The sequence below is a fragment of the Telmatherina bonti genome, assembly GCF_933228915.1.
Source record: "Telmatherina bonti genome assembly, chromosome: 6".
In the NCBI taxonomy this organism is placed as follows: Eukaryota; Metazoa; Chordata; class Actinopteri; order Atheriniformes; family Telmatherinidae; genus Telmatherina; species Telmatherina bonti.
Window position 1 is genome coordinate 29,861,427 of NC_136624.1, and position 27,330 is coordinate 29,888,756.

General features: G+C 39.4%; 1 protein-coding gene across 1 annotated transcript; it reads left to right on the forward strand.

The window, feature by feature from the left end:
- The first annotated feature begins 1,921 nt into the window (after positions 1–1,921).
- On the forward strand, positions 1,922–11,874 carry frs3 (fibroblast growth factor receptor substrate 3). The gene is made up of 7 exons (XM_079241920.1): positions 1,922–1,976; positions 3,189–3,314; positions 3,454–3,542; positions 3,951–4,137; positions 4,381–4,542; positions 9,901–10,022; positions 10,104–11,874. The coding sequence occupies exons 3-7, from the start codon at positions 3,477–3,479 to the stop codon at positions 11,400–11,402; spliced, it is 1,836 nt and encodes a 611-aa protein (XP_079098046.1). The 5' UTR covers positions 1,922–1,976; positions 3,189–3,314; positions 3,454–3,476; the 3' UTR covers positions 11,403–11,874.
- The last annotated feature ends 15,456 nt before the right edge of the window (positions 11,875–27,330 follow it).

Sequence of the window (27,330 nt, forward strand, 5' to 3'; positions counted from 1 at the left end):
CACAATCCCGCAGACAAATGCCACGTCTATGTCTCCCTATTCCAACACACTTGATTTAAATGAATCAGTCACCGTTCAGAACTTTATTGGCTGTTGGATCCGATTAATGTGATCCAGGTGTGTCAGCGTGATTTCTCTGCAGTGAAACCTGCACAACAGGGGTGTGTCCAGCTTCAGTCCTTGAGAGCTAAATCCTGCAGGCTTTCCATGTATCCCTGCTCAAACATACCTGACTTAAATGAATGGATCATTTTGCAGAACTTAATAGACTGTTGGATCCATTTCATTTGAGTCAGGCGTGTTGATGCAGTGAATCATTGAAAACCTGCAGGACCGTAGCGCTTGAGAACTCACTTTGTTCACCCCTACTATAACATTCCCATGTTATTTAAAAAAAAAAAAAAAAAAAAAAAAAGCCATTTAGAAATTTTCATGTGCCACCTCATATGTTTTGACTAAAACTGCATAAATTGTGGATTCATGAACAAGTTAATGGCTTGTTTTGACAGTTTTTTTTCTGAGTAGTTGTAAAGAGAGGTATGCAGTTGTAATATTTAAACACTTAAAAAAAGAGCCAGTTAAGACACTCCCATGACCCAGTCTAAACTTTAACCCCACACACCTCAATTCTGATTCAGCGTGACAGAAATTTCACAACCCTTCATAATATAAAGCTGTGTCATTGTCTACAGTTCTGTTTTCTTTATGAGCCTGCAAAACTTGTCAGACATTGTGACTAAAAATCAGCTTAATTATACTCCATGTCAACTCATGGGAGCTTAAAGGCATTGCAGTGTATTGTTCTGCTTCATTACTTCATACATACTTCAGTCAATGACTTATTCCTACTCTACTAGAAGGACATTGGTCCAAATAAAAGACCAGGCCAAACTCTGACCAGAGCTTTAAACTATGTAAGTGAGCAACACAGATGTTCCTTGGTTTTAAAAATAAAAATATAAGTCATTATACATACAACTGTTCTATCAAGCAGCCATAGGTTATTGCAACTGGCCAGCCATCGATTACACACTGCCCACATTACATCATATATTACGGCTTGTAACTAGCTTTTAACTATATTCCTGAAAGCTGCCAGTTTAAACTTTGCTGTTCTTTGATGAAACAAGTTTCGATGCTAAATAAAATGTGAAAAAAAATAAAAGAAAAACAGGGATGCATCGAAAACCTCCACGACATCGGCCCCTCAAAGACTGACTTTTTGTACACCCCTGCCCTACACAGCAGCAATGAAGGATCCTATCCTTGACTTTGAGAACAAACTAACTCAAAAGAACATCACATAACCCCACTCACAACAAAACAAACAAACAAACAAGAAAAATCCCAAAAATGACCAAAAATCCCTTTAAATGAACACAAGCTTTTTTACAAGACAGGCATTTCTGGATTTTGATTCATCAGTTGTTGTTTTTTTTAATTTTTTTTTTTTATGCAAATGAAAATAATTTTAAAGTGAGAGGGAGTTTAAATTAAAAGCAGCCCATGTAAGTGTCTATCATTGCATTTAAAACAATAATAACAATCCTCTTTGCCAGTTCACTGTGTTCTTTGGGTGAGACGTGTCCATTCTCCCACTTTTACATGGGTTTTTTGGCCCCTCCTCTCCGTCGGCCAGGCAGACACACCTTTCCTCTGTGGTCCTCCAGCGCTTCTTACCTTCTTGTCGCCCCTCTTAGCCTCGTTGTCTGGCTGTGAACTCTCACCCCAGCTGCTTGGGAAATGTCATACAGGCAGAGGCCCGTGCTGCAGTAGGGGGGCGTATTAGGAGGAAAAAAAATAACATTTTTTTTTTTTTACCGCTCTCACTGCATCATTTATCCGCGTCTCTGCCGTACAAGTGCCACATCCCGCTACCAGCAGCAGCCGCCGATACCTCACCGCAGTCTCAGTGCTCATTTCGCATTAGGGCAAAATATAAGAAAAGAAAAGAAAAAAAAATCCGTGCCAGACATGTGAGTAGCAAACCATCGCTGTGGTTCTCCACTGATATGTAGTCACGCTATTGTAACCTCTCACCAGCGAGAACAAATGGTCATTGAACCGTGTCGTGGTGCGTTTGGTGTCAGTGTGCTGATTTCGTGGTTGCATGACTGAGTTCAAATCTGTCCACATTAGGTGGGGGGGGGGGGGGGGCACACGAAGCCTCGCTGTTCGGCTTGTTTTGGGGACTGAGTCGGGTTTGATCTCTGAGCAAAAAGGCAGAGATTTTCAGCTGGTAGTGGCTCAGAAGGAGGGAAATCCCATTGACCGACTGTAAGATGAATGTGTGATGTAGCTTAGCTCTTTAGCCTGCTCGCCCTGATCCAAGCCAGCTGTGAACTGGTGTTCAGCCCGGTGTCTCCAGTCAGATGTGGAGGCCCAGGTTAGAGCACATGTAATGCGGTGGTGTAGGGGTGAAACGTGTTAGCAGATTGCACGACAAGCAGGAATTGGAAAGCTGAGGATGTTCGGTGATTCGTGGGGTTTGTTTTCACCTCTGATCTTTGGATGTACAGATGGAGGTGACTGACTTCAGCTAATAACTCCACTATTCTTGCTTTAATATGGAATAACAGGATATTAATCACTTGATTCTCTTAGTTTTAACCAGATTTGCATTTACTAAACTTTAACTTTAGACATCTGCCAAAAAAATCTGGTTTGTTTGCTTATTTTTACTTGGTAACATAGTATTTGCTGTGGTGGCCTGCTACAAACCTGCACTATGGAATTTACCAACAGAGGGGACATTTTTCTTAATAATATAACTAATTGTTTAATTGTATGGTGAGTTCAAATATTTTTTCAGGGGCTGCATTGATGCTGGCACTCATCACAATCTTTATCACATAGTTCGAAATTAACATTAAATTTACCGCTGTGGAAAAACTAAAATGCAATGCTGCCCTCCTAATTTCTGATAGTTCAGATTTAATCAAATATTTATTTGTTTACATATATATATATTTTTTTTTATTTTGCTCATGACTGTTTATTTTCACCTTATTTTATCAATATATGATATAGCTGATGGGAAATTAGGTGGGGAAATAGACAAAAGAGCATACATGGAACATCTTAACATTTCTCTCTTATCAAGTGGCTCATTTAATGATATTTATGTACAACTCCTTTAATAATGTCTAAGACTTCTGGCTTAACCCGATTGTGTGTTGTGATTTCAGGGGGCATGCCATTAATCTTCTCCTGAAGATGTCAGTCCAGAAAACTAACTGGCTTGTAATGCAGCTGCCCAGTCGAAGATCCTGGGATTGAGCCGCGAATCCCTTCACACCGATGGCCTGGACTGAGTAAGAAATTGTAAAATATATGTTTGGAAATGGAATTTTAGTGTATTTCGTTTCTGGTGTTTGGGAGCATATTATGTTGCTTTAAACTGGCTATTTAGTGAAGAGCTGTATGTGATGGCCCTGACTTTGCACTTGGCAGGTTTCAGCTGGCCTGCTGAAGCTATGGGGAGCTGCTGGAGCTGTCTGTACAGAGACCCCATCCGAGACAACCATCTCACCAAATTTAAGGTCTGGGGTTTCCAAATGATTTACAACAAAAGAGTAGAAAAACTGTATGTAATATGTTGAAAATGAGGAACTTTATGAAACATATATGATCATTTTAATGCTGACGATATCTTTTAGAAATGAACTGAAGCAAAGTGGAAAGGTTTTGTTTGTTTGTTTTTTCTTTTTTAATAAAATGATGGTGTATCAGTGGATTTGGTATAACTAATTTTAAATTTAAACATGATTCAGTTAATATGGTATCTTTTTTTTAAGCAAAGCTTTGCCTCTTTCAGCAAGCTATTACAACCAGATTCAACAGATGTAAAACAACAGCTTGTTAAAAGAGGTCAGAGATAAATATGCTCCTGTCCAAAGCTGTTGCTTTAATCAAATTTCTCTTTACATATTTTTTCCTCCTACTTCTAGGTCATCAATGTGGATGATGAGGGCAACGAGCTGGGCTCTGGGATCATGGAGCTCACCCAGACTGAGCTCATCCTTCATACGCGCAAGAGAGATGCCATCCGGTGGCCGTATCTCTGTCTGCGTCGTTATGGCTACGACTCCAACCTGTTCTCGTTTGAGAGCGGCCGCCGTTGTCAAACAGGACAAGGTAGCCAACATTTTCTTTGATTCTCTGTTGGGCCATGAAATTATTTTGTTCACATTTGACAGATCACAGGCCAGTGTTATGATGTAGCAAAGCTGGTCTTTGCATCACTTGATTGTAAGTAAAATGCCCAACTCGCAGGCTGCTGAGTTTTTCCCAATATTTTAAGTTTCTAGTGTTAAAGTTTTAGTTGATACTTATGATGTTATTGTTATTAATATGTAAATATTTTGTGGATTCGTTCAGGAATCTTTGCATTCAAGTGTTCCCGGGCAGAAGAGATTTTCAACCTGCTGCAGGAGCTGATGCAATGTAACAGCATCAACGTGGTGGAGGAGTCAATGATGATGAGTCGCAGTGGCCACACACCAGAGATGGACATGTCTCGCACTCCACAGACTCCCAACAGTGAGTCAAACGCACATGTAAACACAAGTAGATGAGTCTTAAATGGTACTGTTGATATGAGAGTGATTTTAGAACATATATGCAGCAGTAAGGCAGTGAATGTAGCAGAAGTAAATTATGAATAGACACAGGTTTAAGAGAGGGAGGCCCAGCTCACACCTGACTATATCCTGCATCTTTCTGTTGATATTACAGCTTCTCACACAGCTCCTCTTCTCTGCTTTTCATTTAGTGGTTTCTTGTGTGTCCAGAGTAATACATGAAGAAAGACGATTTGTTAAAGATGAGAAATGGCCAGAGTTTGTTATTAATTATAATTACATAAACTAAACTATACGCTTGTCTACGTGATACTAGAGTAGGATAAATGAAGGTGTACGTCTGAGTATACCTGGACTATTAAAGATGCTTTTAAATATTTTGGGCTGACAACAATCATATGAATGGAAGCTCTGAAAGCTGGTGTAACACACTTGCAAAAGGCGGTTGGAGGCTGCATTCCTGTTGCAGAGAAACACTCAGATAGACTGAAATGGACTTTGTACACTGCCCATGCTCCAAAGTACCAATTCTTTTTGTAAAAGCAGTAAAGCACGAGTGCTTATGAATACAGGAAATTTTTTTTTGTTGCTTTTATCAGATGACTCTGCTGGTCAGAGATGGGATGTTGTGGAAAGGCAGAGAAAACTGAAAGTTCATTTCAACAGATTTTTGTCCTATGATCCAGTGTCTCCTCATCCTGGACCTCAGAACCCACTGTTCTTAAGCCTATAAATCTTATTACACTTGGAATAAATTAATAGGTGACCAACAGGCTTTTTGCTGAACATAATGACAAGTTGATAAAACAAAATCCATTTGTCTGAAGTTAAGTGTGTTGGAGCGGGGAAACCTCTAACCCATGTGAGCCAGTGGAGAGAGACTAGTAAACTTCGTTTCCACTTTTACTAAAAAGGAAAAAAAAAGCTTTTTTTGGAGGTGAAACATCTTCAAGAACAAAGAAAAAGAAGCCTTTTTCAGTAGTTAGGATTCTTTCCTTCCTGCTTCTGTTCCCTGCTGAGGCTTTGCTGCTTCACTCCCCCCTCAGCTTGCATTTATCTGCCAATATTTTCATATAAAGAAATATATAAGCAACGACTGCTGGATGTACTCTTTAATCACTGGGGCTGTACTTTGAGGTACATTTGGTTAGCTGGTACTATATTTCAACACTTTTATGATCTTGTCATGAAGCTAATTAGCGCAAAGATGACTGGAAAGAAAGAAGATGATTGTGTACAATGTCAAAACTTTTCAACCGATGGTTCTCCCTGGGATTCACTGGGTGCAAAGATAAAGAGCCAGTCCTTTCAGAGTAAAAGCGTTAAAGGTAAAGCGTGGGTAACTGACAGAGCCCAGTTTGCTAAGGTTAGCAGTTTAACCAGCTGGTCTGCACAATCATCCAGGTTTACCTCTTTTAAGTGAGAGGCAGATTTGTTCCACTACTGCAGGATCTATCTGCTGATCTGGATAAAATCTCCTCGCTACATGACAGGATAAGAACCAAGAACAATTCAGAAGGTAAAAGGCTACAAGGAAAGCTAACATCTGGGAGTCAGACTCTGATTGTTAGTGACTTTGGTGTGAAAAACATGAGATACTTGTGGCAAACGTACAACAGTACTGTGTTCCCTCGGACAAGGATGACAGGCAAGAGACACCAAAACAACAGGATAAGACAACTTTGCTGAAGCCTTGAGCTAAAACCACTTCAGCCCCTTTCTTAAGACCGTCTCAACATGTTGATCTGTCTTTCCTGTCCTCTCCACCCCAACCAGTTGAGGCAAATGGCTGCCCTCCCTGTGCTGGGTTGTGCCGAAAGTTTTCTTCCTGTTAAAGGGGAGTTTTTTTCTTCCCACTGTCGCCATGTGCATGCTCAGGATGGGGGATTGGATCGAAGTCATGACTCGATGCAATCAGTTGGTTTCTATTATAGGATATGTAAGAATTGGCTTGAAATGATGTGTATGTTGATTTGTGTATGTAAAGTGCCCTGTGACAACATTGTTGTGAAGTGGCGCTATACAAATAAAGTTTAATTGAATTGAACCAACCATGAGATACAGCAAACCCTAAAAGCTGCTGGTGAGAACCCAACCTCCTTCATCCCATCATACTCCAGTCAGGTTGCCCTCCTCCCCAGACTCCAGCTCACCTTTTTCACCCTCCTGAATCTCACTGCCCAGATGAAGGACTTGTTCACTGTTGCTACCAAACTGGCCCCATGCCCCAGTCCCATCTTTTCCCCCCGAAACATCCCACCTCATCCTTACCAAGCAATTCCCTGGCGAGCTCTGACACAGTTATAGCCCCAGCACAGAATTTGTCATCTGTCTCAACAGCCTGTTAAGCAAGTCCTAACCGATAGCTGCTGTGTCCAGGCTGCAGTTACTCGTGACTTTCAGTAGGATGAGCCAGGGCCTCATATTCCTTATTAAAAGACACCAATATTTACATTATCCATGATTTCATAGGGAGCAAAAAAGAGGAAAAACTGGTAAATCAGTCCTAAAAACCCTAGATGAGTGAAATCCACTGGAAATCCACCACCTGCTGCTTTGATATCTTGCAAACACGGTCTTTGTTTAAGAATGCATAGCCTTAGATATTTTCCAGTTTGTAAGGATGTCTCTCTATTCAAGTGTTTTCCCTCAGACCTTGAAAACAGCTGTCATTAAATCACAACTGAAATAGAACCACTTGGGCTGATCACTGATGAGCTGATATAGTTTCATATCAAACCTCCCTTTTCTTAGTAAAGTTATACATAAAGATGTCTTTCAGCAGTTACACTACTTCTTGGCGTTAAATCGTTTTGATGTCTAGCAGTCAGATTTTCGCCCACAGTGTGGCGACTGCTCAAGTTAAGGTGTTAAAAGACATCTGCTTGAGCACAGATGGCAGCAACATTTCAGTCCTGGTGCTACTGGATCAGTGCTGCATGCAACATAGTCGACCATAAAATCTTACTAGAGTTACTGAAAATTCAGGTGGGACTTTCTGGCACCACCATTAACTGGCTCAAACCCTGTTTAATAATAGGGACTACTTTGTGTCAGTAGCTATCTCAGAACTAAAAACACATAGGCTTAGTTTTAGGGACGCTGCTTTTCAACATTTACATGTTCCCACTCACTCAAATGATGAAAATCAGCTAAATATGTAACCATAATTAAGCTAATGACATACAAATCTAAATGACCATGTTCACCAGGAGACTATAGCCCCATCTAAACTCTGATCAAATTAAAGTTTGGATGTTCCAGAAATTCCTTCAGTTAAACAAAGACAAAAAATCTTTTTTTTTTGGAGCCAAGGAAGAAAGCTTCAAAATAAGTTCTCAACTTCAAACAATGATGTTAAAAACCAACACCAAGGCAGTAGCAGATGTCTTGGAGTAGTCACACACGCACAGACCTGAATTTCAGCGGTTACATTAAGACAGTTGTGAAGTCAGCCTTTTATTAATCGGAGAGCAAATTGAGCATTAAAGGACAGATGACTCAGCAGGATTTAGAAGAATTTGTCTGTGCATAGGTCTGTGATGGACTGCCAACCTGTCCAGGGTGTGCCTGCCTCTCGCCTGCTAATTACTGGAAGAGGCTCAAGCTTGACCCTGCATTGATATAAACAGTGTCAAAAATGACTGAATGAATGTCTGTTCATATACTTATAGTAGATTACACTACTTTTAATGAGACCAAGAATGCAGAACATGCGTATAGCATTAGGCCTCAGGTCGTTACAATGGCTTCCTGTCTCTCAAAGAATTGATTTAAATTTCTGCAGTTAGTTTATGAAGCACTGAATGTTTTGGGACCAAAATACATTCAGGATGTTCTGGTTTGTTATGAACTGAAATGACAAGAACTGGGTTTAGGATGTCGATCCTGTTCAAGATTTTGAGTGTTTTGATGTGCTGCAGCACTTTGAGTGGTGGCACTTGGCCTGCATTATGAGACACATCTTTGCAGTCCAGTGACTCTCTGAGTGAGAGAGTCACTCCTCCATTGTACATTCAAACAAAAATCAGTTTTCTTGCTTGTCTTTGCAAAGACCAGCAGGGATCCAGTTCTGCAAGCATGCCGCATCCAACAGCACCTGCTAAATTCAGTAATGGAATCACCCAGTTGCATAAAGTTATCATTTTGATAGCTGGAAGTGTAAACTGTTTACATGTTTGTCACATTAACTTAAAACTTGTTTCTGCTGCCCCCAAGTGGTAAAGCAAAATCACTTCATGCTGGTTCACAGGCAACAAATTTGAGCACTGAGTTATCATGTCATGTACAACTTTAACATGGAAAAGCAATCAGAAATCTCTTCTTTCCAGCAGCCTTTGGATAGTTGCTCCTTAATAACACAACGTCATGTCATCTAGCTGTGGCAGGTGGATTTTATTCCTGCAGCATGTTTGCATTACTGTTGTCTTGGCCAACACAGTTTGTAAGACTGTCTTTATTTTGCACAACATTCTTGTTGATTTATTGCTATTGAAATATTTCCACAATTGACAGAAGATTAACAAGAGTTATGTTAAATCCATATTCATTCATTTTCTAAACGTCGGGGAAGCTGGAGCCTATCCCAGCTGGCTTTGGGCAACAGGCAGGGTACACCTGCCTCCATCACAGAGACAGAGAGAAACTCCTAGGGGCAATTTAGAATAACCAATTAACCTAACATACATGTTTTTGGACGTTTTGTAAACATGAACCCCTCCCCAGCCAAGGATTGAACCAGCAACCTTCTTGCTGTGAGGCCACAGTGCTAACCACTGTGCCACCATTAAATCCATATATTATAACTGTATTACTTTGCCCTTCATGCTTGGTGCTCCACTCCAGCAAGAACAAAGCAATAATAATTAAGATTAAGGAGGCAATTTTGCTGGCATTTTTACTTTTCACTTAAAAAAATAATCTCAGTTTATTTAAAAGAAACACATGAGTATTACAAGTTGACAGTAGTCTTGAGTATTTCTGTAGCATTTTAGTGACAAAATTAGCTTTTTATTGTTGTTTACTCTAAAAAACATTCCACTTGTCACAGTTAAACTAAGTTTGAATGGGCTATAATAACTAAACTATACATATTTGCTGTATATGACCCTAAACCTTGATTTATTTAGATGAACTCAATTTTAGTACTATCATAACAAAAAGTACAGCTGCTAATTATTTTGATTAAGAAGAGGCTTTTGCTGAGAAACAAGATACCTTACTATGAATTGTTCTCTAAAAAGTTTTCACTTGGTTTTTATCATCATGTTCTTGAGCAATCTCAGCTTTGTTCCTGTGTACATTGTCATGTTTGCAGCTCCAGCATTTCCTGTTCAGTCGTTTCCCAACGGATACCCAGGTTACCCAGTCAGAGGTGATTCCTCACAACCCTCTCTTGTCGATGAGCATGGACATAGCCTCATGGGTCTAGAAGACCAGGTAACGCACATTCATGCATTTCATAACTGACTTAAAATGTCCTAGTTCACGGCTTGAACCGATCTTTGTTGTACCTCGCAGACTCACACCTATGTAAATACTGTGAGTATGGAGGGGGACCTCTCCATGCGTCACTGCGTCCACTCTCTGCCTGAGGTGCGGCCCAGCACTTTCCCTGAAACAACGAGGGGAGCCATGCCTGTCGGGGGCCAAGGGAACCCGCAATCCAATCTGCGATGCTGTCCCCTTGAGGAGCATAAAGACCCTCAGGTGTTCTTACAGCCGTCCTCACAGGAGGCCAAGTTCATGCTCGGCCCCACTCCCGTGCAGCGCCATCTGCTGGAGAGGGAGAGACATGGGCACAATCCTCACAACCTCCAGCCAGTAGAGGGTGCAACAGGCTCAGAGACAGAAGGAGACGAGCCCTCTATGCACCTGTGCAACTCTCACTCCTACCACCACTTCCATCACCACACACACCGACATCTGGGTCACGAGCACCCAGACAGCTGCCAGAGTGACGAGCTCACTTATGAGAACATCAATGGCCTGCGGAACGCCCGCAAGCAGCGCCTGAGCCCCAGCAGCATGTCGCAGTCTGTGGGTTCAAGCAGTAGCAGCAGCACTGGAGACAGCCACTCGCATTCACTCTTGCATCCACTTGCCCACGGCCCATCATCTCTCCCCCCACAGGGATACGCCTGTGAAAGGGGCATGGGTGGAGGTCATCGTCGGACAGCTCTACTGAACTACGAGAACCTGCCCTCTCTGCCACCGGTGTGGGAGTACAGCGCTCTGCAGCGAGATGATGAGCAGGAAGAAGACGACGAGGATCAGGATGAAGAGGAATATGAGGAGGAAGAGGATGACTTTGATGAGTATGAGTTCTCAGAAGGTCCTGGGACTCCCAATGGGTACCACCAGGAGAGTCGAGGTATCCACAGGGATGCTCTTCAGAACTATGTCAACACAGAGCAGGTGCAGCCTTCCCAGCTTCGACACGCCTGTCCCCCCCATCCACGGCCGTGTCAACCTGACAGAGGGGGGCGAATATTTAGCTTTGATTTCCGCAGACGATCTCGTTCAGGGGTTGGAGGCTGTGAGCATAGTCACATGCCTCCATCGCGGCAGCTGAATTACATCCAGGTGGACCTGGAGGGTGAACCTCCGTGCCAAGCTCTTAGCAGCGGGGGTGCCCAACCACAACACCAGCGCCTACCACCCAAAAAATGCGGCCCACAGGTACCACGGCGCAGCGAATGCTACGCAGTAATTGACCTGAAGAAGACCGCTGCCATGTCCAACCTGCAGAAAGCGCTGCCCAGGGATGATGGAACTTCCAGAAAGACTCGCCACAACAGCACAGACCTGCCTCTGTAAAAGTTCAAACGGAAGAGGAACGATGAAGACAGATGAAAGCTTATCCTCATCTTAGCACACTGGACCCTTCACTGTAACCCACCCATTCAACTGTCGGGCTCAGTAACCCAGTACAGGTACCTAAATAGAAACTTACTGAAACTGAAGTGTGCATATAAAAGAAAATGAAAAAATCTCTGAAAAGAATTTACCATTTTATCCATTTTCTTCAGGGTTTATTTTTTGGGGTATAGTTCTAGCTATACAAAACCCCTCAGTTTTCAGCCAGAACATCTTACATCTACGCTAACATTGTGACTCCTTTCATTGATATACTTTAAATCATTTTTTTCTTTTCTTGTTAACTTAAATACTCTGAGTGTCAGAGTAGCAGCCCTTACTGAAAAGTAGTTGCTGGCATGAAGGAAGGTTAATGGTTCCTCCCAGGGACTGACCAGTGTTCATACCTCATCACAAGCACTTAAGTCTAATGTTGTGGCTATTTGAAGAGACCATTATTTGTTACTGTATGTCTATAGAGCATTTTGCACACAATCCTATGGAATTGTATTAAATCATATTTTTGGGAATTGTTTCGTCCAATCTGAGGGGGGGAAAAAGGAGGGTTGGGGTTGTTAAAATGAAAACTGGATTGAGATATTTGGAGAATCGTAAGAATTAATGGTGGTAAAAGTAGCACAAATAAATGAGCTGCAGCTCTCTTGTGTCACCATGCAGAATTTTAAAAAGTAGCATATCATCTTCGATCATACCTCCTGGGGTGGGGTGGGGTGGGGTGGGGGTTCAGTTTCATCACATTGCACTATTGACCCTGGGCCACTAGAACGCTCTTCGTCACCAGTCCCATGCCACTGAAGCTACAGGTTCCAATTTAAAAAAAAAATCAAAATAAGCAAGTAAATAAATAGGGCCACACATATAATGTTGCATTAAGTTATCACCCAGGGGTGTCCCGCGCCAGTCCTTAAGGGCTGCATTCCTGCATGTTTTAAATGTCTCCCTGATCCAGTTTGCCAGATTCAAGTTAAATGGCTTTCCTAAACAGCTGTTGTCAAGTTCTGCCTGCGCATGTTGACCCATCAGTCTGATTCACATGTAACAGGGAGCATCCAAAACCTACTGGAGGACAGCAACCTTTGAGGACTTACTTTGGACACCGCTGTGATAATCTGTGCAGAATTGATCATTTGTCAGTTATTAGGTGTAAATGGTCTGTTTTTAAAGAATAATCAAGCATGATTTAAAGTCATGCTGAGAGGCTATCAGTTGTCTTTGTCAAATATTTATTTATTTATTCCATGTTTATTTATTCAATCTTTTTTTTTAAAAAAAAAAAAAAAAAAAAAAGAATTGTGCTAGTTTTGTTATCCTCCATAAATGACCAGCGTTTTATAGTCCAGTTGGTAATATGGAGACCAAAGTTTCACCTCAAATTATCACTGGACACCAGTGTATTACTGTGCTTAAATTTATTTAAAAAAGAGACTGTATTTATATTTTAAGTGCCAAAAAGTAATTGCCATCTGTATGACCAATAAAATCAAATGTGCCATCAGGATTTCTGGAAAAGTTATGGATGGAAAGGTGTAAGATGAGAGCAAGATTTGGGGGAGAAACTTAAAAGAAAAAAAAAAAGGTCCAGCTTTTTATAAATAATAAAGAAAAAGAATAATAAAGACTGCACATTCCACCTCATCCACATCGACATCCATTTTGGAGGGAGATGTAAGAATCTTATCTTGTAGTCTGATAATCACTGTTTAGGTGGTTTTATGCTGCTATGTGTACATACTAACAGTAGCCCATGTTAGCTACAGGTACTTGTCAAAATGAAAAATGATGTGATGTCAGATCTTTTACCATATTGCTAATAGGAGTAGTATCATTGTTCTGATTTTTTTAAATTTTGAGCAGCAGAAATGTTGTGTACCATTTCAGAGAATGTTTCATTGGATCAAAGTTTCACTCCATTGTGGTTTTCTTTTTTCTTCCTGCTTTACTGGTTGGCTGAGTAATGGAAGCACAGGCCCACTGATGGCGTCATCTTTTTAACTGAGCACTCACATGAGTTTGGTCTGCAGAGGTGCTCGAGGAGGGCAGGATGTTATAGATTTACACACATGCAGGCCTTCAAATGCAGATGCCTTTTGTGTTTGGCTCAAGTTGATTTTTGTTTTTCTTAAAATGACATAAATGTAAATTCTCTACTTCTGACAAGTTTTTTTTTGGCTTCTGTGTAGCTTGATGAAGTACTGATTCTGGGAGGATTGATCTGTATTTGCAATGAGTTCCCCAAATTGTGGTGTTATAAGTAAGATTTTACATTTAGAGTAAGTCTAAAATGTAAAATATTCACAGAATGAGAGTCCAGATGGATGATGGCTGTTGGATAGAAACTGCTCTGGAATATGGCAGTGCAAATCTTCAGTAATACCATTTTTCAGAGTGCAGCAGAGCAACCAAGAGGGGAAAAAGATGCATGTCTTTCACAATATTGCCTGCTCACCTGGATTATCTGAACTGTAAATGTCGTCCAGAGGGGGCAGGGGGAGACCAAGCGTACCCCAGGCAGTCTCGTGGTTGCTCAATGGGCTGCTGAACAGTTTCCAAACCATGATTTGTATAACTAAGCAAATGTCTAACTAATCTTTACAGTAAAGCTTATGAAATAATAACTATAATTTTAAAGGATCTGATTTACAATTAAATTCTCAGCACAAAAGCCTAAAAAAAATCTATGGCATAAGTATAAAACTTTCTTTTGTTATCAAAAGGCCAACTTGCAGCTACCATTTGTGAGTAAGACATTGCTGGACAGAGGGATGTTTACATTTTTGCAATAATGGATGAACTATTGTTATGTTGATCTAAAACGGACCAATCTGTGAAGTGTGAAATTTGAGAATTAGTCGGTAAAGCCATGGGCTTAATGTATTTTATCACCTGTTTCTCTGTAAAGTCTTATTTTTTTTGGATACATTTACTTTTCAACCTTCATGGAGTGGATTTAACTATGAAAGTACTGGGAAAAAAAGTTGTTTCCTTGATTGTCAGTGAACTCGCATTGACAGTGCCATACGATAGGTAACCATTGCCAGTGCTTTTGTAAGGTTTTATTGTATTACATCTTTTCAGAGCTGTGGCGATATATCGTACCGGGATCAGTATGTGGTACATGTAATTTCTCCGAATATTGTTACATGTGGTTTTATGGTCATTTAAAATGTGTTTACTATCTTTGTTATGAAATGGTAACCTCACACCAAGTGAATCAGTTTTCACAGCATCATTGCCAGCTACTTTTCTGTTTACTGACTGATAATCAGAATAATCAATACACTAATTATTTATTTATTTTGTTTTATTCAAATCATACGGCTCTTAGCTGTAGTGTGATCTTATTCCACTTGAAGTTCAAATGAAATCCAGCTCTCATCTCAGTACTCATTGTGACTAGATTAGCATGCTGCCTCAAGCATTCGATTTTCATAACCTTCAGTGTTTATGCTCGAGGCCTGTTTCACACAGGTGCTGAGAAGCTTGTTAAGCACCGATTATGAGTATGATTAGTTCTGCTGATATAATCTGCAGGGCAAGTATCCACAAGTAGAGATAACAACTCCTGTCATTAACTTCACCAGGCTGAATATACTGAAGGGGTTGTTCAACAAAAGGGCTCGCTCTGTGTTCACTGCTCAGATGCGATGGTGTATGTTGCCCATTTGGAGAAATTTCTCACTGTGCCTTGCAAATTCAAGCTGTGGAAACATTTTCGCTGCTGTTTGAGAGGGAAGCCTGTTGTCAAAATGAAAAATCAGTGCCTGTTGAAGGTTTGAAGGCTGAAGTTGTGTTGTAAACTGAAAATGTGCCAACTTTAATACGTACTGGGCTAAAAATGTCAAAAGAAAGTTTGACACTTTTGATACATGTGTTTTTGCTGTTTCACTTGGAGGTGGAGGAGCAGATTGATACCACTCTCATGTTTCTACTTTGCTTTTCAAAGGTCTTTACACTGCCTCTGGCATAAAAAAAAAAAAAAAAAACCATCAAAAGCTCCCATTAAAAAAAAAAAAAAAAATTCAAAGCAACTTGAAAGGAATCCAATCAAAATATTTGTCAAATCATGCTTCACATGATTGCATCTGCAAATTCTTTTTTTTTATCTTCATATCATGAAAAATATGCGCTCAGCTTTGATCCAAACCGCATTTTCCCTCTTAGTTATTGGCTCCATGCCCCCCCACCATTGAAGATTCCTGGCTCTCCAGTTTAAAAACCAACAGTGTGTGCATGTAAACCAGCCAGTAGCAGTTTATGTAACTTTTTCCCAAATAATAACCGGATCTGCTGACCTGTTAACACACACTAAATAAGACGGGTTTGTCTCTATGCCCTCACTGGCAGTCCTCAAGTGCCCACTTTTGTGAACTACTGCTTGTGTACCAGGTGCTGTCCAGTTCAGATGAAACAGGCCAGTCAGGATATTAGTTTTTAACTCACAGCAGGGGAAGTTAAAACACACATTTAGGAGCTAAAAGCAGCTGCCATTAATTACCAATAGCACAGAAATGCTTAATGAAATTCTGGGTTATTCAGTTTTGTTCTATTTAGGCAAGTGACTCGTCTCATAATGCATCATATAAGCACGACTTGTCTTAATTAAATTAGAATTAAATCAGAATTACATTTTGGGAGAGTGTGAAGTCCCACTATGGTTCTGTAATGTTAACTTTAAGGATACAGGCTCATAACACTACCCTTGCTGTTTCCATCAGATTATACACCACTTATTTTCCTTGTACAGACCTGAGAGTGGTATTTTACTCCTCAAGCTCTTAAAAAGGAAGCAAATGAGCACATTTTCCAAATCTTCCAAGTCATTTCTCCAAACACTAAATGAATAAATAATTTGAGATTTCAGATGACAGAACATTCTCTTCAAAGTGGGTTCAACTGTGAAAAGGTCAGACTCCAAAAAGTGTGAAGCATGACTGGTAACTGCATGTTGTCTGCCATTAAAATGTCAGTTCATGTTAAACTCCATGACAATCGGATTTCACAACGGCGATAAGTTTTCCTCGAGTGAAAAATTGTGGGAATAATCTTTTTTTCTATCATTCAGAATTTTCAGCGGGATGGCGTGTAAGAACAGATAGTAAGGATTCAAAGAGAGCAGAAAGATGAGGCCAACAGTTTGTGCTCATCAGTGGATTTCTTCCATCGCCATCACTTCAGTGGTTCTCTGCATCCTTTTCACCAAGGAAGATCTCCCATAGAACATCAGAATTTCAGTGGAATATTGTAAAACCTCAACTCTTCATGCTGTGAGATAAATCTCTGTCAAATACTGAAAGTATCAGAAAACTGTAATATCTCATGTTATTACTGTGTTTTTTTTTCATTTTATCTGGTTTGTTTTTGTCTGGTCCAGGCTGTAATCGCCACCAGAGGGTGATGTACATGTACGGGTCTGAGTTGTACATTTTTATGTGACAGATTTGTGTATTTACATGCAGGTGAGAATAAAACTTTGTGATTATTATATGAATTTATGAATTGAATGAGTGCCAAACATGCCTGAGCATGATAATATCCCGTGTGTAAGTGGAGCTGGAGGTACTCTTAACTCATCAAGTGAGACTCGAGTAACTTACTGCTGTTGTAGACTTGAATGCACAGCTGAACGGTTATTCATGCTCAATATTTTTGCTGGAAGCAGAAAAAACTTCTTTAGGATTTTTGTCTGTTTGAAAAAGTTTCTTCAGATATTTGTTGTATGTTTCCGTGTCCATCCATGGCTTATAAATGCAGTCAGTGATGGTCTTATCATGCTGCCATTACAGGTGAATATAAAAAGCGGATTTACTTTATTTCTTGGACTCTCAGAGAAAAGAAGAAAATATTTGGGGTCATTGTCTTTTTTTTTAACCGTTCCACACAGAGATCTGTTGTTTATCTGAACTCTGCATCATCCCAAAAACACAGTGAGCCTGACATTTGGTGAATTTTATCCTGGATTTTATCAATTATAGAGTGTGGATTTGTCCAAATGTAAAAAAAAAAAAAAAAAAAAAAAAAAATTAATAAATGTAAGTCTAATATTAAAAGGAATCTATGAAAATATCTCATTACCGAGAAGTGTCTTTTTTTTCCCCCCCAGGTCAAGTATTAAAAAGATGAAAAAAAAATATTCAAGCGAACAAAGCTTATCCTCTCCTTGATCCCATCTTTCTTCATAGTTTGTTCAATTTAACCTTAAACACCATTGGAAAGATATTTTTAAGGTGTTTGTATAATTTTGTAAAAAACCAAAACTTTGCAGCTAACTTTTTGTTTTCCAAGAAGGAACAAAAATGTGCACTTTTTGGGTTGTTGAGGATTAAACCCAATCAGTGGTGGAGGTGAAAGGCTTTGTTTGCTCTGATCTATGCTGTATGGTCTTCAGAAACACAGAAGACAAACATGACACTGATCTGTTTACGTGTGTAATACAACCCCCCAAACACCGTGGGTGACCATTTATTCCCAGGCGCAGCTCCTGAGAACTAATGCACTGTCTGAAAGATGTCTCTGTCCTGAGGATACAAGTGAAGCCAAACTTGAAGCAGAAAAGCTACTGTGGCTCCACAGGATAAAGAACCCATTATCCCAAGTTTCCGGTTGTTGCTCAACCCAGACTTTAAATAGTGAGTTTATTAGGCAGTTGTTTCTGCAGCTGAATATGACTTTCCTTTGAGCAATGTTCTTAGAATCTTCCTGTGTGTAAGTAGTTTTAATAATTTGATGTGCAGAGGGAATATGTTCTTTGTCAGTTCCAGGGACTTACTGCCTACAAAAATGTATGTTTCAGCTGTCTTGTGTGTGTCTGCCTTTTCTTTTTCTTTTTTCTTTTTTCTTTTTTATAGATACTGAATTCTGTATTAGGGTAGAGGCCTCACAAATAAAACAGAGCTTTAACTGTTTTTAATCTACTTTGCATTAGTAATGTTCGATCTGGAACATTTCATTTTGTGATACACACATGGATAGGTGAGTCTTGTTCTCTAGCTTTTGAAACTTGAGCTAAATTTGGTTGTTTGAATGTTATAGGAGCTGAAATCTATAAACAGTGTCCTGTTTGTCCTGAGATTTCACCACAAACATTTCAGCTGTGCAACAAGCAATGGCACAGCTATAGGACAAGATGTGAAAGAACGTTGCTACTGGGCTTCATAAAGAGGATGAAGACAAAAAATACTTTGAAGAGATTGGCCTGTCAGTTGGAGTTTAAAGTGATTAAGTGAAAGTTTTTGACAGTCCCTGCCATGTGCGTAAAGGTGGAGTATGTAAGATTTTCAAAACAAATTAACTAAAAAAAAAAAACTACAATCACAATTAGATTGTTTTTTTTTTTTTTAAAAACATGTAGGTTCCAGTTTGTCCATCTTTGATGTGTTGTTAAATTACAAGTTTAATTAATGACAAAGACCCTTCTTAAATGTTTGCCTACCAGTAAAAAAAAAGGGCTTTTTGTCATTTGTCATTCAAAAAACTTTCTAATTATGATTGTAATTATTTTATTAGTTAATTTATCTTTAAAATATTGAAAATCTTACATACTCCACCTTTAAAGGACAAGTGATGGAAGTTTACAGTGCACCAACAGAACACTGTTGAGCATCTACCACTTGCTTTTTTTTTTTGTTATTTTGATCTGCTTGTTTAATTTGTTTGATAAATATATATGCCTCAAAGGTTGGATGAGTTTCCTTTCAACTGTATCAGCTTGGTACTTCTGGTTATGCCGTCCAGAAGATACACTGCAAGTTAGAGAAAAAATCCAGCTAACCTGTAGTAGGTTGATGTCTCATGGATGTACAGCTAAACAAATCTGAACAAGGACTGCCAACTTGGAGTCCGAAGAGATGGAATTAAAGTTTATCCACTCACAAAAATCTGGAGGAAATGAAGAATTACCTTAACACTCGTCTGACATTCCTACGGGAAGGGATTTAAGTCAGGAGCTAACAGCTGGGAAGCAGCAGCTGCTTAAGTACTACTCATTTAAATTGTCATTTAAAAAGTCACTTCAAGCTGGTGCATGTTTTGAGTCTACAGCCACGCTGGTGTGTGGCATATTTGTTTATTTAATCATTTTTACTAAAAACTCCATCTTAGGGTGGCTTGATACCATGCTAATGTTTGTAAAGTAAAAGCTTATTAAAGTGGCAGTTAGCAGCTATGTGGTCAAAAGATTTGACAAGATAAAATCTGAATCAGGGATAAAGTGTATTAGATTTGTTAAAAGTCATCCTGATCAAGTAGCTGAAACTGTCAGTGATGGCACTAGAGTGAATATAATGGAATCGGATTCAATGAGACATCTGTGAGCTATTAATGCCATGACAAACGTATTCCAACAAAAATGTTGTATCCCACTGTTAGACAGAATCCATCCTCTTTATACAGAAAATCCTTCCAACAGTTCAGAAATCTTGGTCAAGAAGAAAAGAGTCACATTCCTGTAGGGTTATAAATAGAAATCCAGATGTAGCGCTGGATGTTGTGCAATATGAATCTGCTTGTGCAGTACAAAGCTAATATTTCTGGCTTGTATGGTGGCTGCTGGTCTCTCTAGTGTCTGGTTTCCTCCCAGTTTTACTCATTTTAGGTGATGTGTAATGTCAAAACATGACATTCTCACCCATCATAGCAAAATAAAGTTCTTGGAAAACTCCTAAAACTGAGAAATAGGGAATTGCTATAAAGAGTAAACTCAAGTTTAGTAATACCAAGCACTCAAATAGTCATTTATGTGGAAAATGACCATATTTTGTCACTTCATTGGACATATAAAATGCCTCTGCATGCTAGTCCATATAAAATGAAAAGAAAAATTATTACTGTATAACATCTGTTATTAAAATTATATCTGAGTTTTAAGTCTTAATATTAAGCAATATGATAATACCTCTCTTTTTTTCTATGGTTGAGAATGCAAACATCCAAGTATTTCAGTGGGTGCCTCATAAGGGGTTAAAGCAGAATTGCACAAAATGTCCTTGTTCTCCAAATCTTATCGGAGGAACATTCCAGTACAATGACTAACCACTCATTTCAGACCTTCAGTACTCATACGCTGATAGCGCTGAATAAGCAGATTTTTTAATGACTTCAAAACATCTGCCATTGAAATAAGTGCTGTACAGTGAGTATGAGGGTTGCCACCGTATTAATGAAGGACAAAGGCTTTAAAAAAAAAAAAAAAAAAAAAAAAAAAAGATTAAAATGAATAAATTGTGATTTTTTTGGAAGCCTCTTCTGTGGCCTAAGCAGCTGCCTAAGTACAAATAGAAATAAATCAGTAGCAAAAGTTTAATCAGGAACGAAGAAGCTTGCTCAATAGGTGGTTTATAAACAGATTAAACCTGGAACTCTGTCTTAAATGGTACATAAAGCCAGGGAAGGGATGCGGTCACATTTTCATGTTTGTGTGAAGAGAAGAGCTACAGCATGGTGGTCAAACTGGAGACACGAGAGGAGGCTTATCTTACGCCAACATTAAATAAAATAGTTTCTACCATCATCAAACTACAAAAGGATTTGACCTTAGATGAAAATCTTCAGTGACAGAAGCTTTTTTTTTTATTTTTTATTTTTTTTTATAAATTGTATTTATTCTGCCCCCCCCAACACTTGATTTCAAGACAAAGTATCTAGCCGATCCAAATTACTGTGTTGGATTATTGAAAACAGGGTCCCCACAATCTCTGTATTCTAGGCTCATCTGTTCAGACAGATATTTGTGATCTTTCAGCTCTGCATCGTTCTTGGGTGGTGCTCAAATTGATTAATTGGAAACTGCTTTCTTCGGCCCTCAGATTTTAGAGCTCTGTCCCGATCTTTGTACTCTTTAATCTCTTTTTATAAAAACAAAAACTTTTCACGCAGGCTTTTAGCCAGATGTGGGTTTTTTGTATTAGTTGAGTTTTGTGTCTTTTTGGGGAAAGCCAGGTCTTATTAGGAGAGATGGCATCCATCCCACGTTGGATGGAGCCGCTCTTATCTAGCAATATGGACTCTTATTAGTCAGCTAAATTGACAACTCAGGGTTGGGACCAGGAGGCAGAATTGTAGTCCTACACACTTTTCTACAGCTTCCCACCTGCCGCCGCCCACCCAAAACCCCATTCCAACCCTATACAAATCCCCAGCAGTAAGAATTAAACACAAAAACACTTCTGAGGTTAATCGTGAAAACAAAAATAAAAACAATGGATCTAATAAAATCTGAAAAGACAATAAAGTGTGGCCTACTGAACATCAGATCCCTCCCAAATAAGTCTTTAGTCAATGACTTGATAGGTGATCACCACATTGATTTATTCTGTTTTACAGCAAAAGGATTATGTTAGCTGGCGTAGCTTCATTAATACTATTTCAACTTTCACATTCCTAGAACTACAGGCAGAGGAGGTGGTGTTGCAGCTATTTTTCAATCAGAATTTTTTAATTAATCCTAAGTGTAGCACGTACAAAAAGGGGAAGAGGGGCTGTGTCCCCCTTAAGCTTCCCCTATAAGGACACCCCTGGTCAGAGCACCTCAGCAGGCCAAGCAAGACAGGATAAATAGATTAAAGAGGTTTATTGTCTCCTGTGTATTACAAAATGTAGTCCATAGCTACCACCTGCAGTGGTTCTGGGCTTTAATCCCAGACTGGTAAAAACACAACCAACCCTAATAAAGAAAGTGAAACACTAAAACCACATGCAATAAAACCATTGAAATATAATCCAATCTAAAATTATACCCCGACCACCAGGCAGGTGGAGCAACTCTGTACGACAGGAGACCACTAAAAGGGAACAGATAAAAGCAGTTAAAATGTGCAAATCACTAAAACAAGTGTACAATAAAACAAACCTCCCCAAGAGCAGCCAGGGTGAGTGGCTCTTGTTTAATGGTCTTATCAAGGACCCAAAGTAAACGTCAATATTACAATGACCATTAAAACTTTATACGTTATCACTCTTTGTCACTTCCACCCTGCTTGCTCTCAGATCAGCCCTTTCCAGGTAAGCAGGACTGTCTTTTATAGTGTCACTGGTCCTGATCACCAATTGGCCGCAGCTGTGACCAGGCTCAGCAGAGAGGCAGAGCAGCTCAGCCCAGGTACCTACATAAGCACAAAACTAACTATAAATCCTTTGAATTCCTGACATGAAATTTATCTCATCCAAAATGGAATTCAGAGAAACCGCTCCTTTTAGCATTAGTGTATCGCCCACCTGGACCTTACTCCGAGTTTCTGACCGAATTCTCTGATCTCTTGTCTGAGTTAGTGCTGACTACTGATAAGGTCATTGTACTAGGTGATTTTAATATTCATGTTGACGATGAAAATGATAGTTTAAACATTTCCTTTAGCTCTATTCTAAACTCAATTGGGTTTTCACATAATGTCAATGGAGCCACTCACTGTCATGGTCACACTCTTGATCTTGTTCTAACATATGGTATTGAGACTGATAAGCTCAAAGTATTTCCTCAAAACCCTGTATTGTCTGATCACTTCTTATTAACCTTTGAATTCACTTTATTTGATTGCTCACTGACCAAAAATAAATTATACTATAGCAGATGTTTATCAGACAATAATATTACAAAATTTAAACAATCAAGTGAATCAATCTTTTCACATCTACCATGTGTTAGCATGACTGAGAGTCCCCCTTTAAGCCTTACTCCTGCTCAGATTGATGAACATGCTGATACTATAACAGCTTCAATGCGTACAACCTTGGATAATGTTGCCCCCCTAAAGAAGAAGAAATTAGGTAAAATTATGAAGGCTCCCTGGTTTAATTCCCAGCTTCGAGCTCTAAACAGGCGTCAAGGCGTTTGGAAAACAGATGGCGTTCATCAGGACTAGAGGAGTCTCACTTAACCTGGAAAGAAAGTTTAATTGTATACAAAAAAGCCTTACGTACGGCAAGAACAGCTTATTATTCATCATTGATAGAGGAAAACAAAAACAACCCTCGGTTTCTTTTCAGCACTGTAGCTAGGCTTACTAGGAGCCGGAGCGCTGTGGAGCCATGTATTCCTTTCTCACTTAGCTGTGATGATTTCATGTATTTTTTCAGGAATAAAATTGACACTATTAGAGATCAAATTCACAATACTCTTCCTTCTACCTATAATGTTGAGCCTGTTGTGGTCTCTGAAGCATCCTTAGAACCAGCATCTGACTTATGTCTAAATAGTTTCTGTCCTGTCCAACCCTCTGAATTAACTAAAATAATAGCTTCATCTAAACCATCCACCTGTATCTTAGACCCTCTCCCAACGAGCCTCTTTAAGGACATTTTCCCTTTAATTAATGCATCACTACTAAGTCTTATCAATATGTCTTTAGTGACAGGATATGTACCACAATCATTTAAAACTGCTGTAATCAAGCTTTACTTAAAAAGCAATCTCTGGATCCAGAGGTGATAGCAAATTATAGACCTATATCTAACCTCCCGTTTATGTCCAAAATTCTGGAGAAAATAGTTTCAGCTCAGCTAAATGCCCACCTGAGCAGAAATAATTTATGCGAAGAGTTTCAGTCAGGATTTAGAGCTCATCATAGCACTGAGACGGCATTGGTGAAAGTTACTAATGACCTTCTTATGGCCTCAGACAAAAGGATTTCTGTCCGTACTTATCTTGCTTGATCTTAGTGCTGCATTTTATACAGTCGATCATAACATTCTGTTACAAAGACTAGAACAGGTGACTGGAATTACAGGTACAGAGTTAAGCTGGTTTAAATCATATTTATTTGATAGACTTCAGTTCGTTCATGTAAATGACAAGTCCTCCTCCCAAACTACAGTAAGTCATGGAGTTCCTCAAGGTTCTGTACTTGGACCAGTACTCTTCACGCTATATATGCTCCCTTTAGGCAAAATTATTAGACAGCATGGAATAAACTTTCATTGTTATGCAGATGATACTCAACTATACTTATCCTTTAAACCAGATGAAACAAATCAGCCCAATAGGCTACAAAATTGTCTCATAGACATAAAGACTTGGATGTCTAGAAATTTTCTCCTCTTAAACTCAGATAAGACTGAAGTAATTCTCGTTGGATCTGAAAAACTCAGAGCTAAATTTTCCGGTTTTGTAATGAACCTGGATGGCATTACTTTAGCTTCCACTGCTACAGTGAGAAACCTTGGAGTAATATTTGACTCGGACCGGTCCTTTGGCCCACATATTAAGCAGGTTACTAAAACAGCCTTCTTTCATTTACGTAATATAGCCAAAATTAGGGACATTCTGTCTCAGAGTGATGCAGAAAAACTGGTTCATGCTTTTGTTACTTCGAGACTAGATTACTGTAACTCTCTATTACTGGGCTGTCCTAAATATGCCCTGAAAAGCCTTCAGCTGATCCAGAATTCTGCAGCTAGAGTCCTGACCAGAACCAGCAGGAGAGATCATATTTCTCCAGTTTTAGCCTCTCTTCATTGGCTGCCTGTTGAATCTAGAATAGAATTTAAAATCCTTCTCCTTACATATAAAGCCCTCCACAACCAGTCACCACTATATATCAAAGACCTCGTTGTTCCTTATATACCAAGCAGAGTACTTCGTTCGCAGACTGCAGGCTTACTTGTGGTTCCTAGAGTCTCAAAGAGTCGAGCAGGAGGCAGAGCCTTTGGTTATCAGGCTCCTCTCTTATGGAATAAGCTCCCAGTTAGTGTTAGGGAAGCAGACACCCTCCCCGCCTTTAAGACTAGGCTGAAGACTTATCTTTTTGATAAGTCCTATAGCTAGGGATGGTTAGCATCCCTTAGTTATGCTGCTATAGGTTTAGACTGCTGAGGGACATTTCCTGATACACTGAGCTTCTTTCTTTTTGTCTTTATCTCTCTCTTTTATTCCCCCCCCCAATAACAGCGTTGCATCATTAAAATGTATGTCTCCTGTCTCCTGGCCGGGAGTAGCAGTTCCTGTTGTCTGTTGTCTTTCTGTCCTCTTCCCCCCACACAGCAGAGGCAGGTGGCTGCCTGTCCTGGGCCGGAGGTTTCCTTCCTGTTAAAAGGGAGTTTTTTTCCTTCCCACTGTTGCCAGTGTGCTTGCTCAGGATGGGAGACTGAGAGTTGGACTCAACTCAATCTTTTGGTTTCCTTATATAGGCTATTATGAATTGGCCTTCATTATGTTTTCCCCTCTGTCTGTAAAGCGTCTTGAGATGGCATTGCCGTGATTTGACGCTATAAATAAAGTTGAATTGAATTGAATTGAATTGAATTGAATGTCAAAATTTGTGCTATTCTCTAAAATCTCTTTGTGCTATTTTTTCTATGTTGCTTGACTTTATTTTATATTTTACTGTGAACCACTTTGTGATCCTGGGAAAAATGCTGTATGAATAAACTTTTCTTACTGACTGGATCACTATTGTAACAAAAAGAAACCAATATTTCCAGCTGGACCAGTTGCAGTCTCAGTTGATCATGTAGTAATTACTTAGCTTATCACGAAGAAATGATCATGAGCTGGTGGTGGCTGTTTTGTGTTGTTTGTGACAACCCCTCTATATTTATAATCAAATAACATTGTCCCTTTAGCTTTGTAAATTGGGTAAAGCATTACCTGGCCTTCAGTCCAACTCTGCTTTACCTACGCAGGCAGATTTAACACCATACAAGGTGAATAAAAACAGTTTGTGTATCTTTTAGTGCCTTCTAAATATAAAACACCAAAACTGTTTTAGTTTCAGTTTTAGATAAAAAGCGTATTTCTTAAAATGTATTAATTATTATAATAATTAATTCACTATTATTAATAAGTTGTAAAGTGGTAGCACATTCCAGACTCCTTACTGAAAGTCAAACACTAAATCTGAGAAAAGTTTAACTTTATTAACCCTGTACTACCATAACAAAAACTTGGGACAGTTGTTACTAAAACTATTGACATATATGAAAAAGAAAGAAGTAAATGCAACAGAAAGACTAAAATACGCTCCTTTGTGAACAGCAGAATTTCTTTAGAGACACAATTAACAGAGAAAAAGCATTTGAAAAAAATTCAAGCAAATTAAACAGAATTTTTAGTATAATGATGCCATTAAAAATAAGTCAGTGTAAAAACAATACACAATGGAGCAGATTATTAGGTTCAGTTATTCACACAAAATTACCATTTGCATACAGAGCTGGTTATTGTCATTGGTGTTGCTTTATTTGTAACCAAAAGCTACAAATTCCTATTTGGCAGGTAGCTACAGCTTGTTTGCTGTGAATGACACAGCAGAGAGGGCTCAGCTGCTTTGGTTTACTTGTTAGCAACTGTACTAATCTTAATGACTCAAGGTCCTGTCACAGTGGAAAAGTACAGCACAGAAGTGGCATTACCTCGGATCTTTTCAGAGCCAAACACATGTCAAAGTGAGCCAGCATACTGTGCAGACCAGTCCCACAACAATTAGGTCATAGAGGACCAACGGAAACCATAGCTACATTGTTTCTCGCTTTGGTTCTGCTCATAACATGCTGTTTGTGTAGAGATCCTGCGCTGTACACAGCTGAGAGGAATAATGATCAGTTTGCCATTTTGCTGGAAGCAGCCCTGCAGGGGAGGGGTCTTTGTGATGGAGGGGTAAGCTTTGGCTACGTTTTTGTTGCTTTAACCCTAAAATGTGCTCTAATAAGTTTGCAGCTTTTCTGATAAACACTTGGCAGTAAAATCTTTCTGTTCCTGATAATCCTGCAAGCTTGAGTTCAATGAAGTAAATTAATAAAGATTTTCTGCAGTGCCAAATGATCAGCTGAGTACTTCTGTCTGAGGAACCAAAGTTTGATAGCCAAAGCCCTATAAATGTGAAGGAGTTGGAGAGGTATTTAGGTAAGGCTTCATTGACTGTATCTTCTGTTGCTGCTAAAT

Excerpts from the sequence above, each read along its gene's own strand:
- frs3 (XM_079241920.1), top strand. The coding sequence starts at position 3,477 with ATGGGGAGCTGCTGGAGCTGTCTGTACAGAGACCCCATCCGAGACAAC. Across the intron at positions 3,543-3,950 it reads ACCATCTCACCAAATTTAAG|GTCATCAATGTGGATGATGA; the intron begins GTCTGGGGTTTC and ends TCCTACTTCTAG. Across the intron at positions 4,138-4,380 it reads CCGTTGTCAAACAGGACAAG|GAATCTTTGCATTCAAGTGT; the intron begins GTAGCCAACATT and ends GGATTCGTTCAG.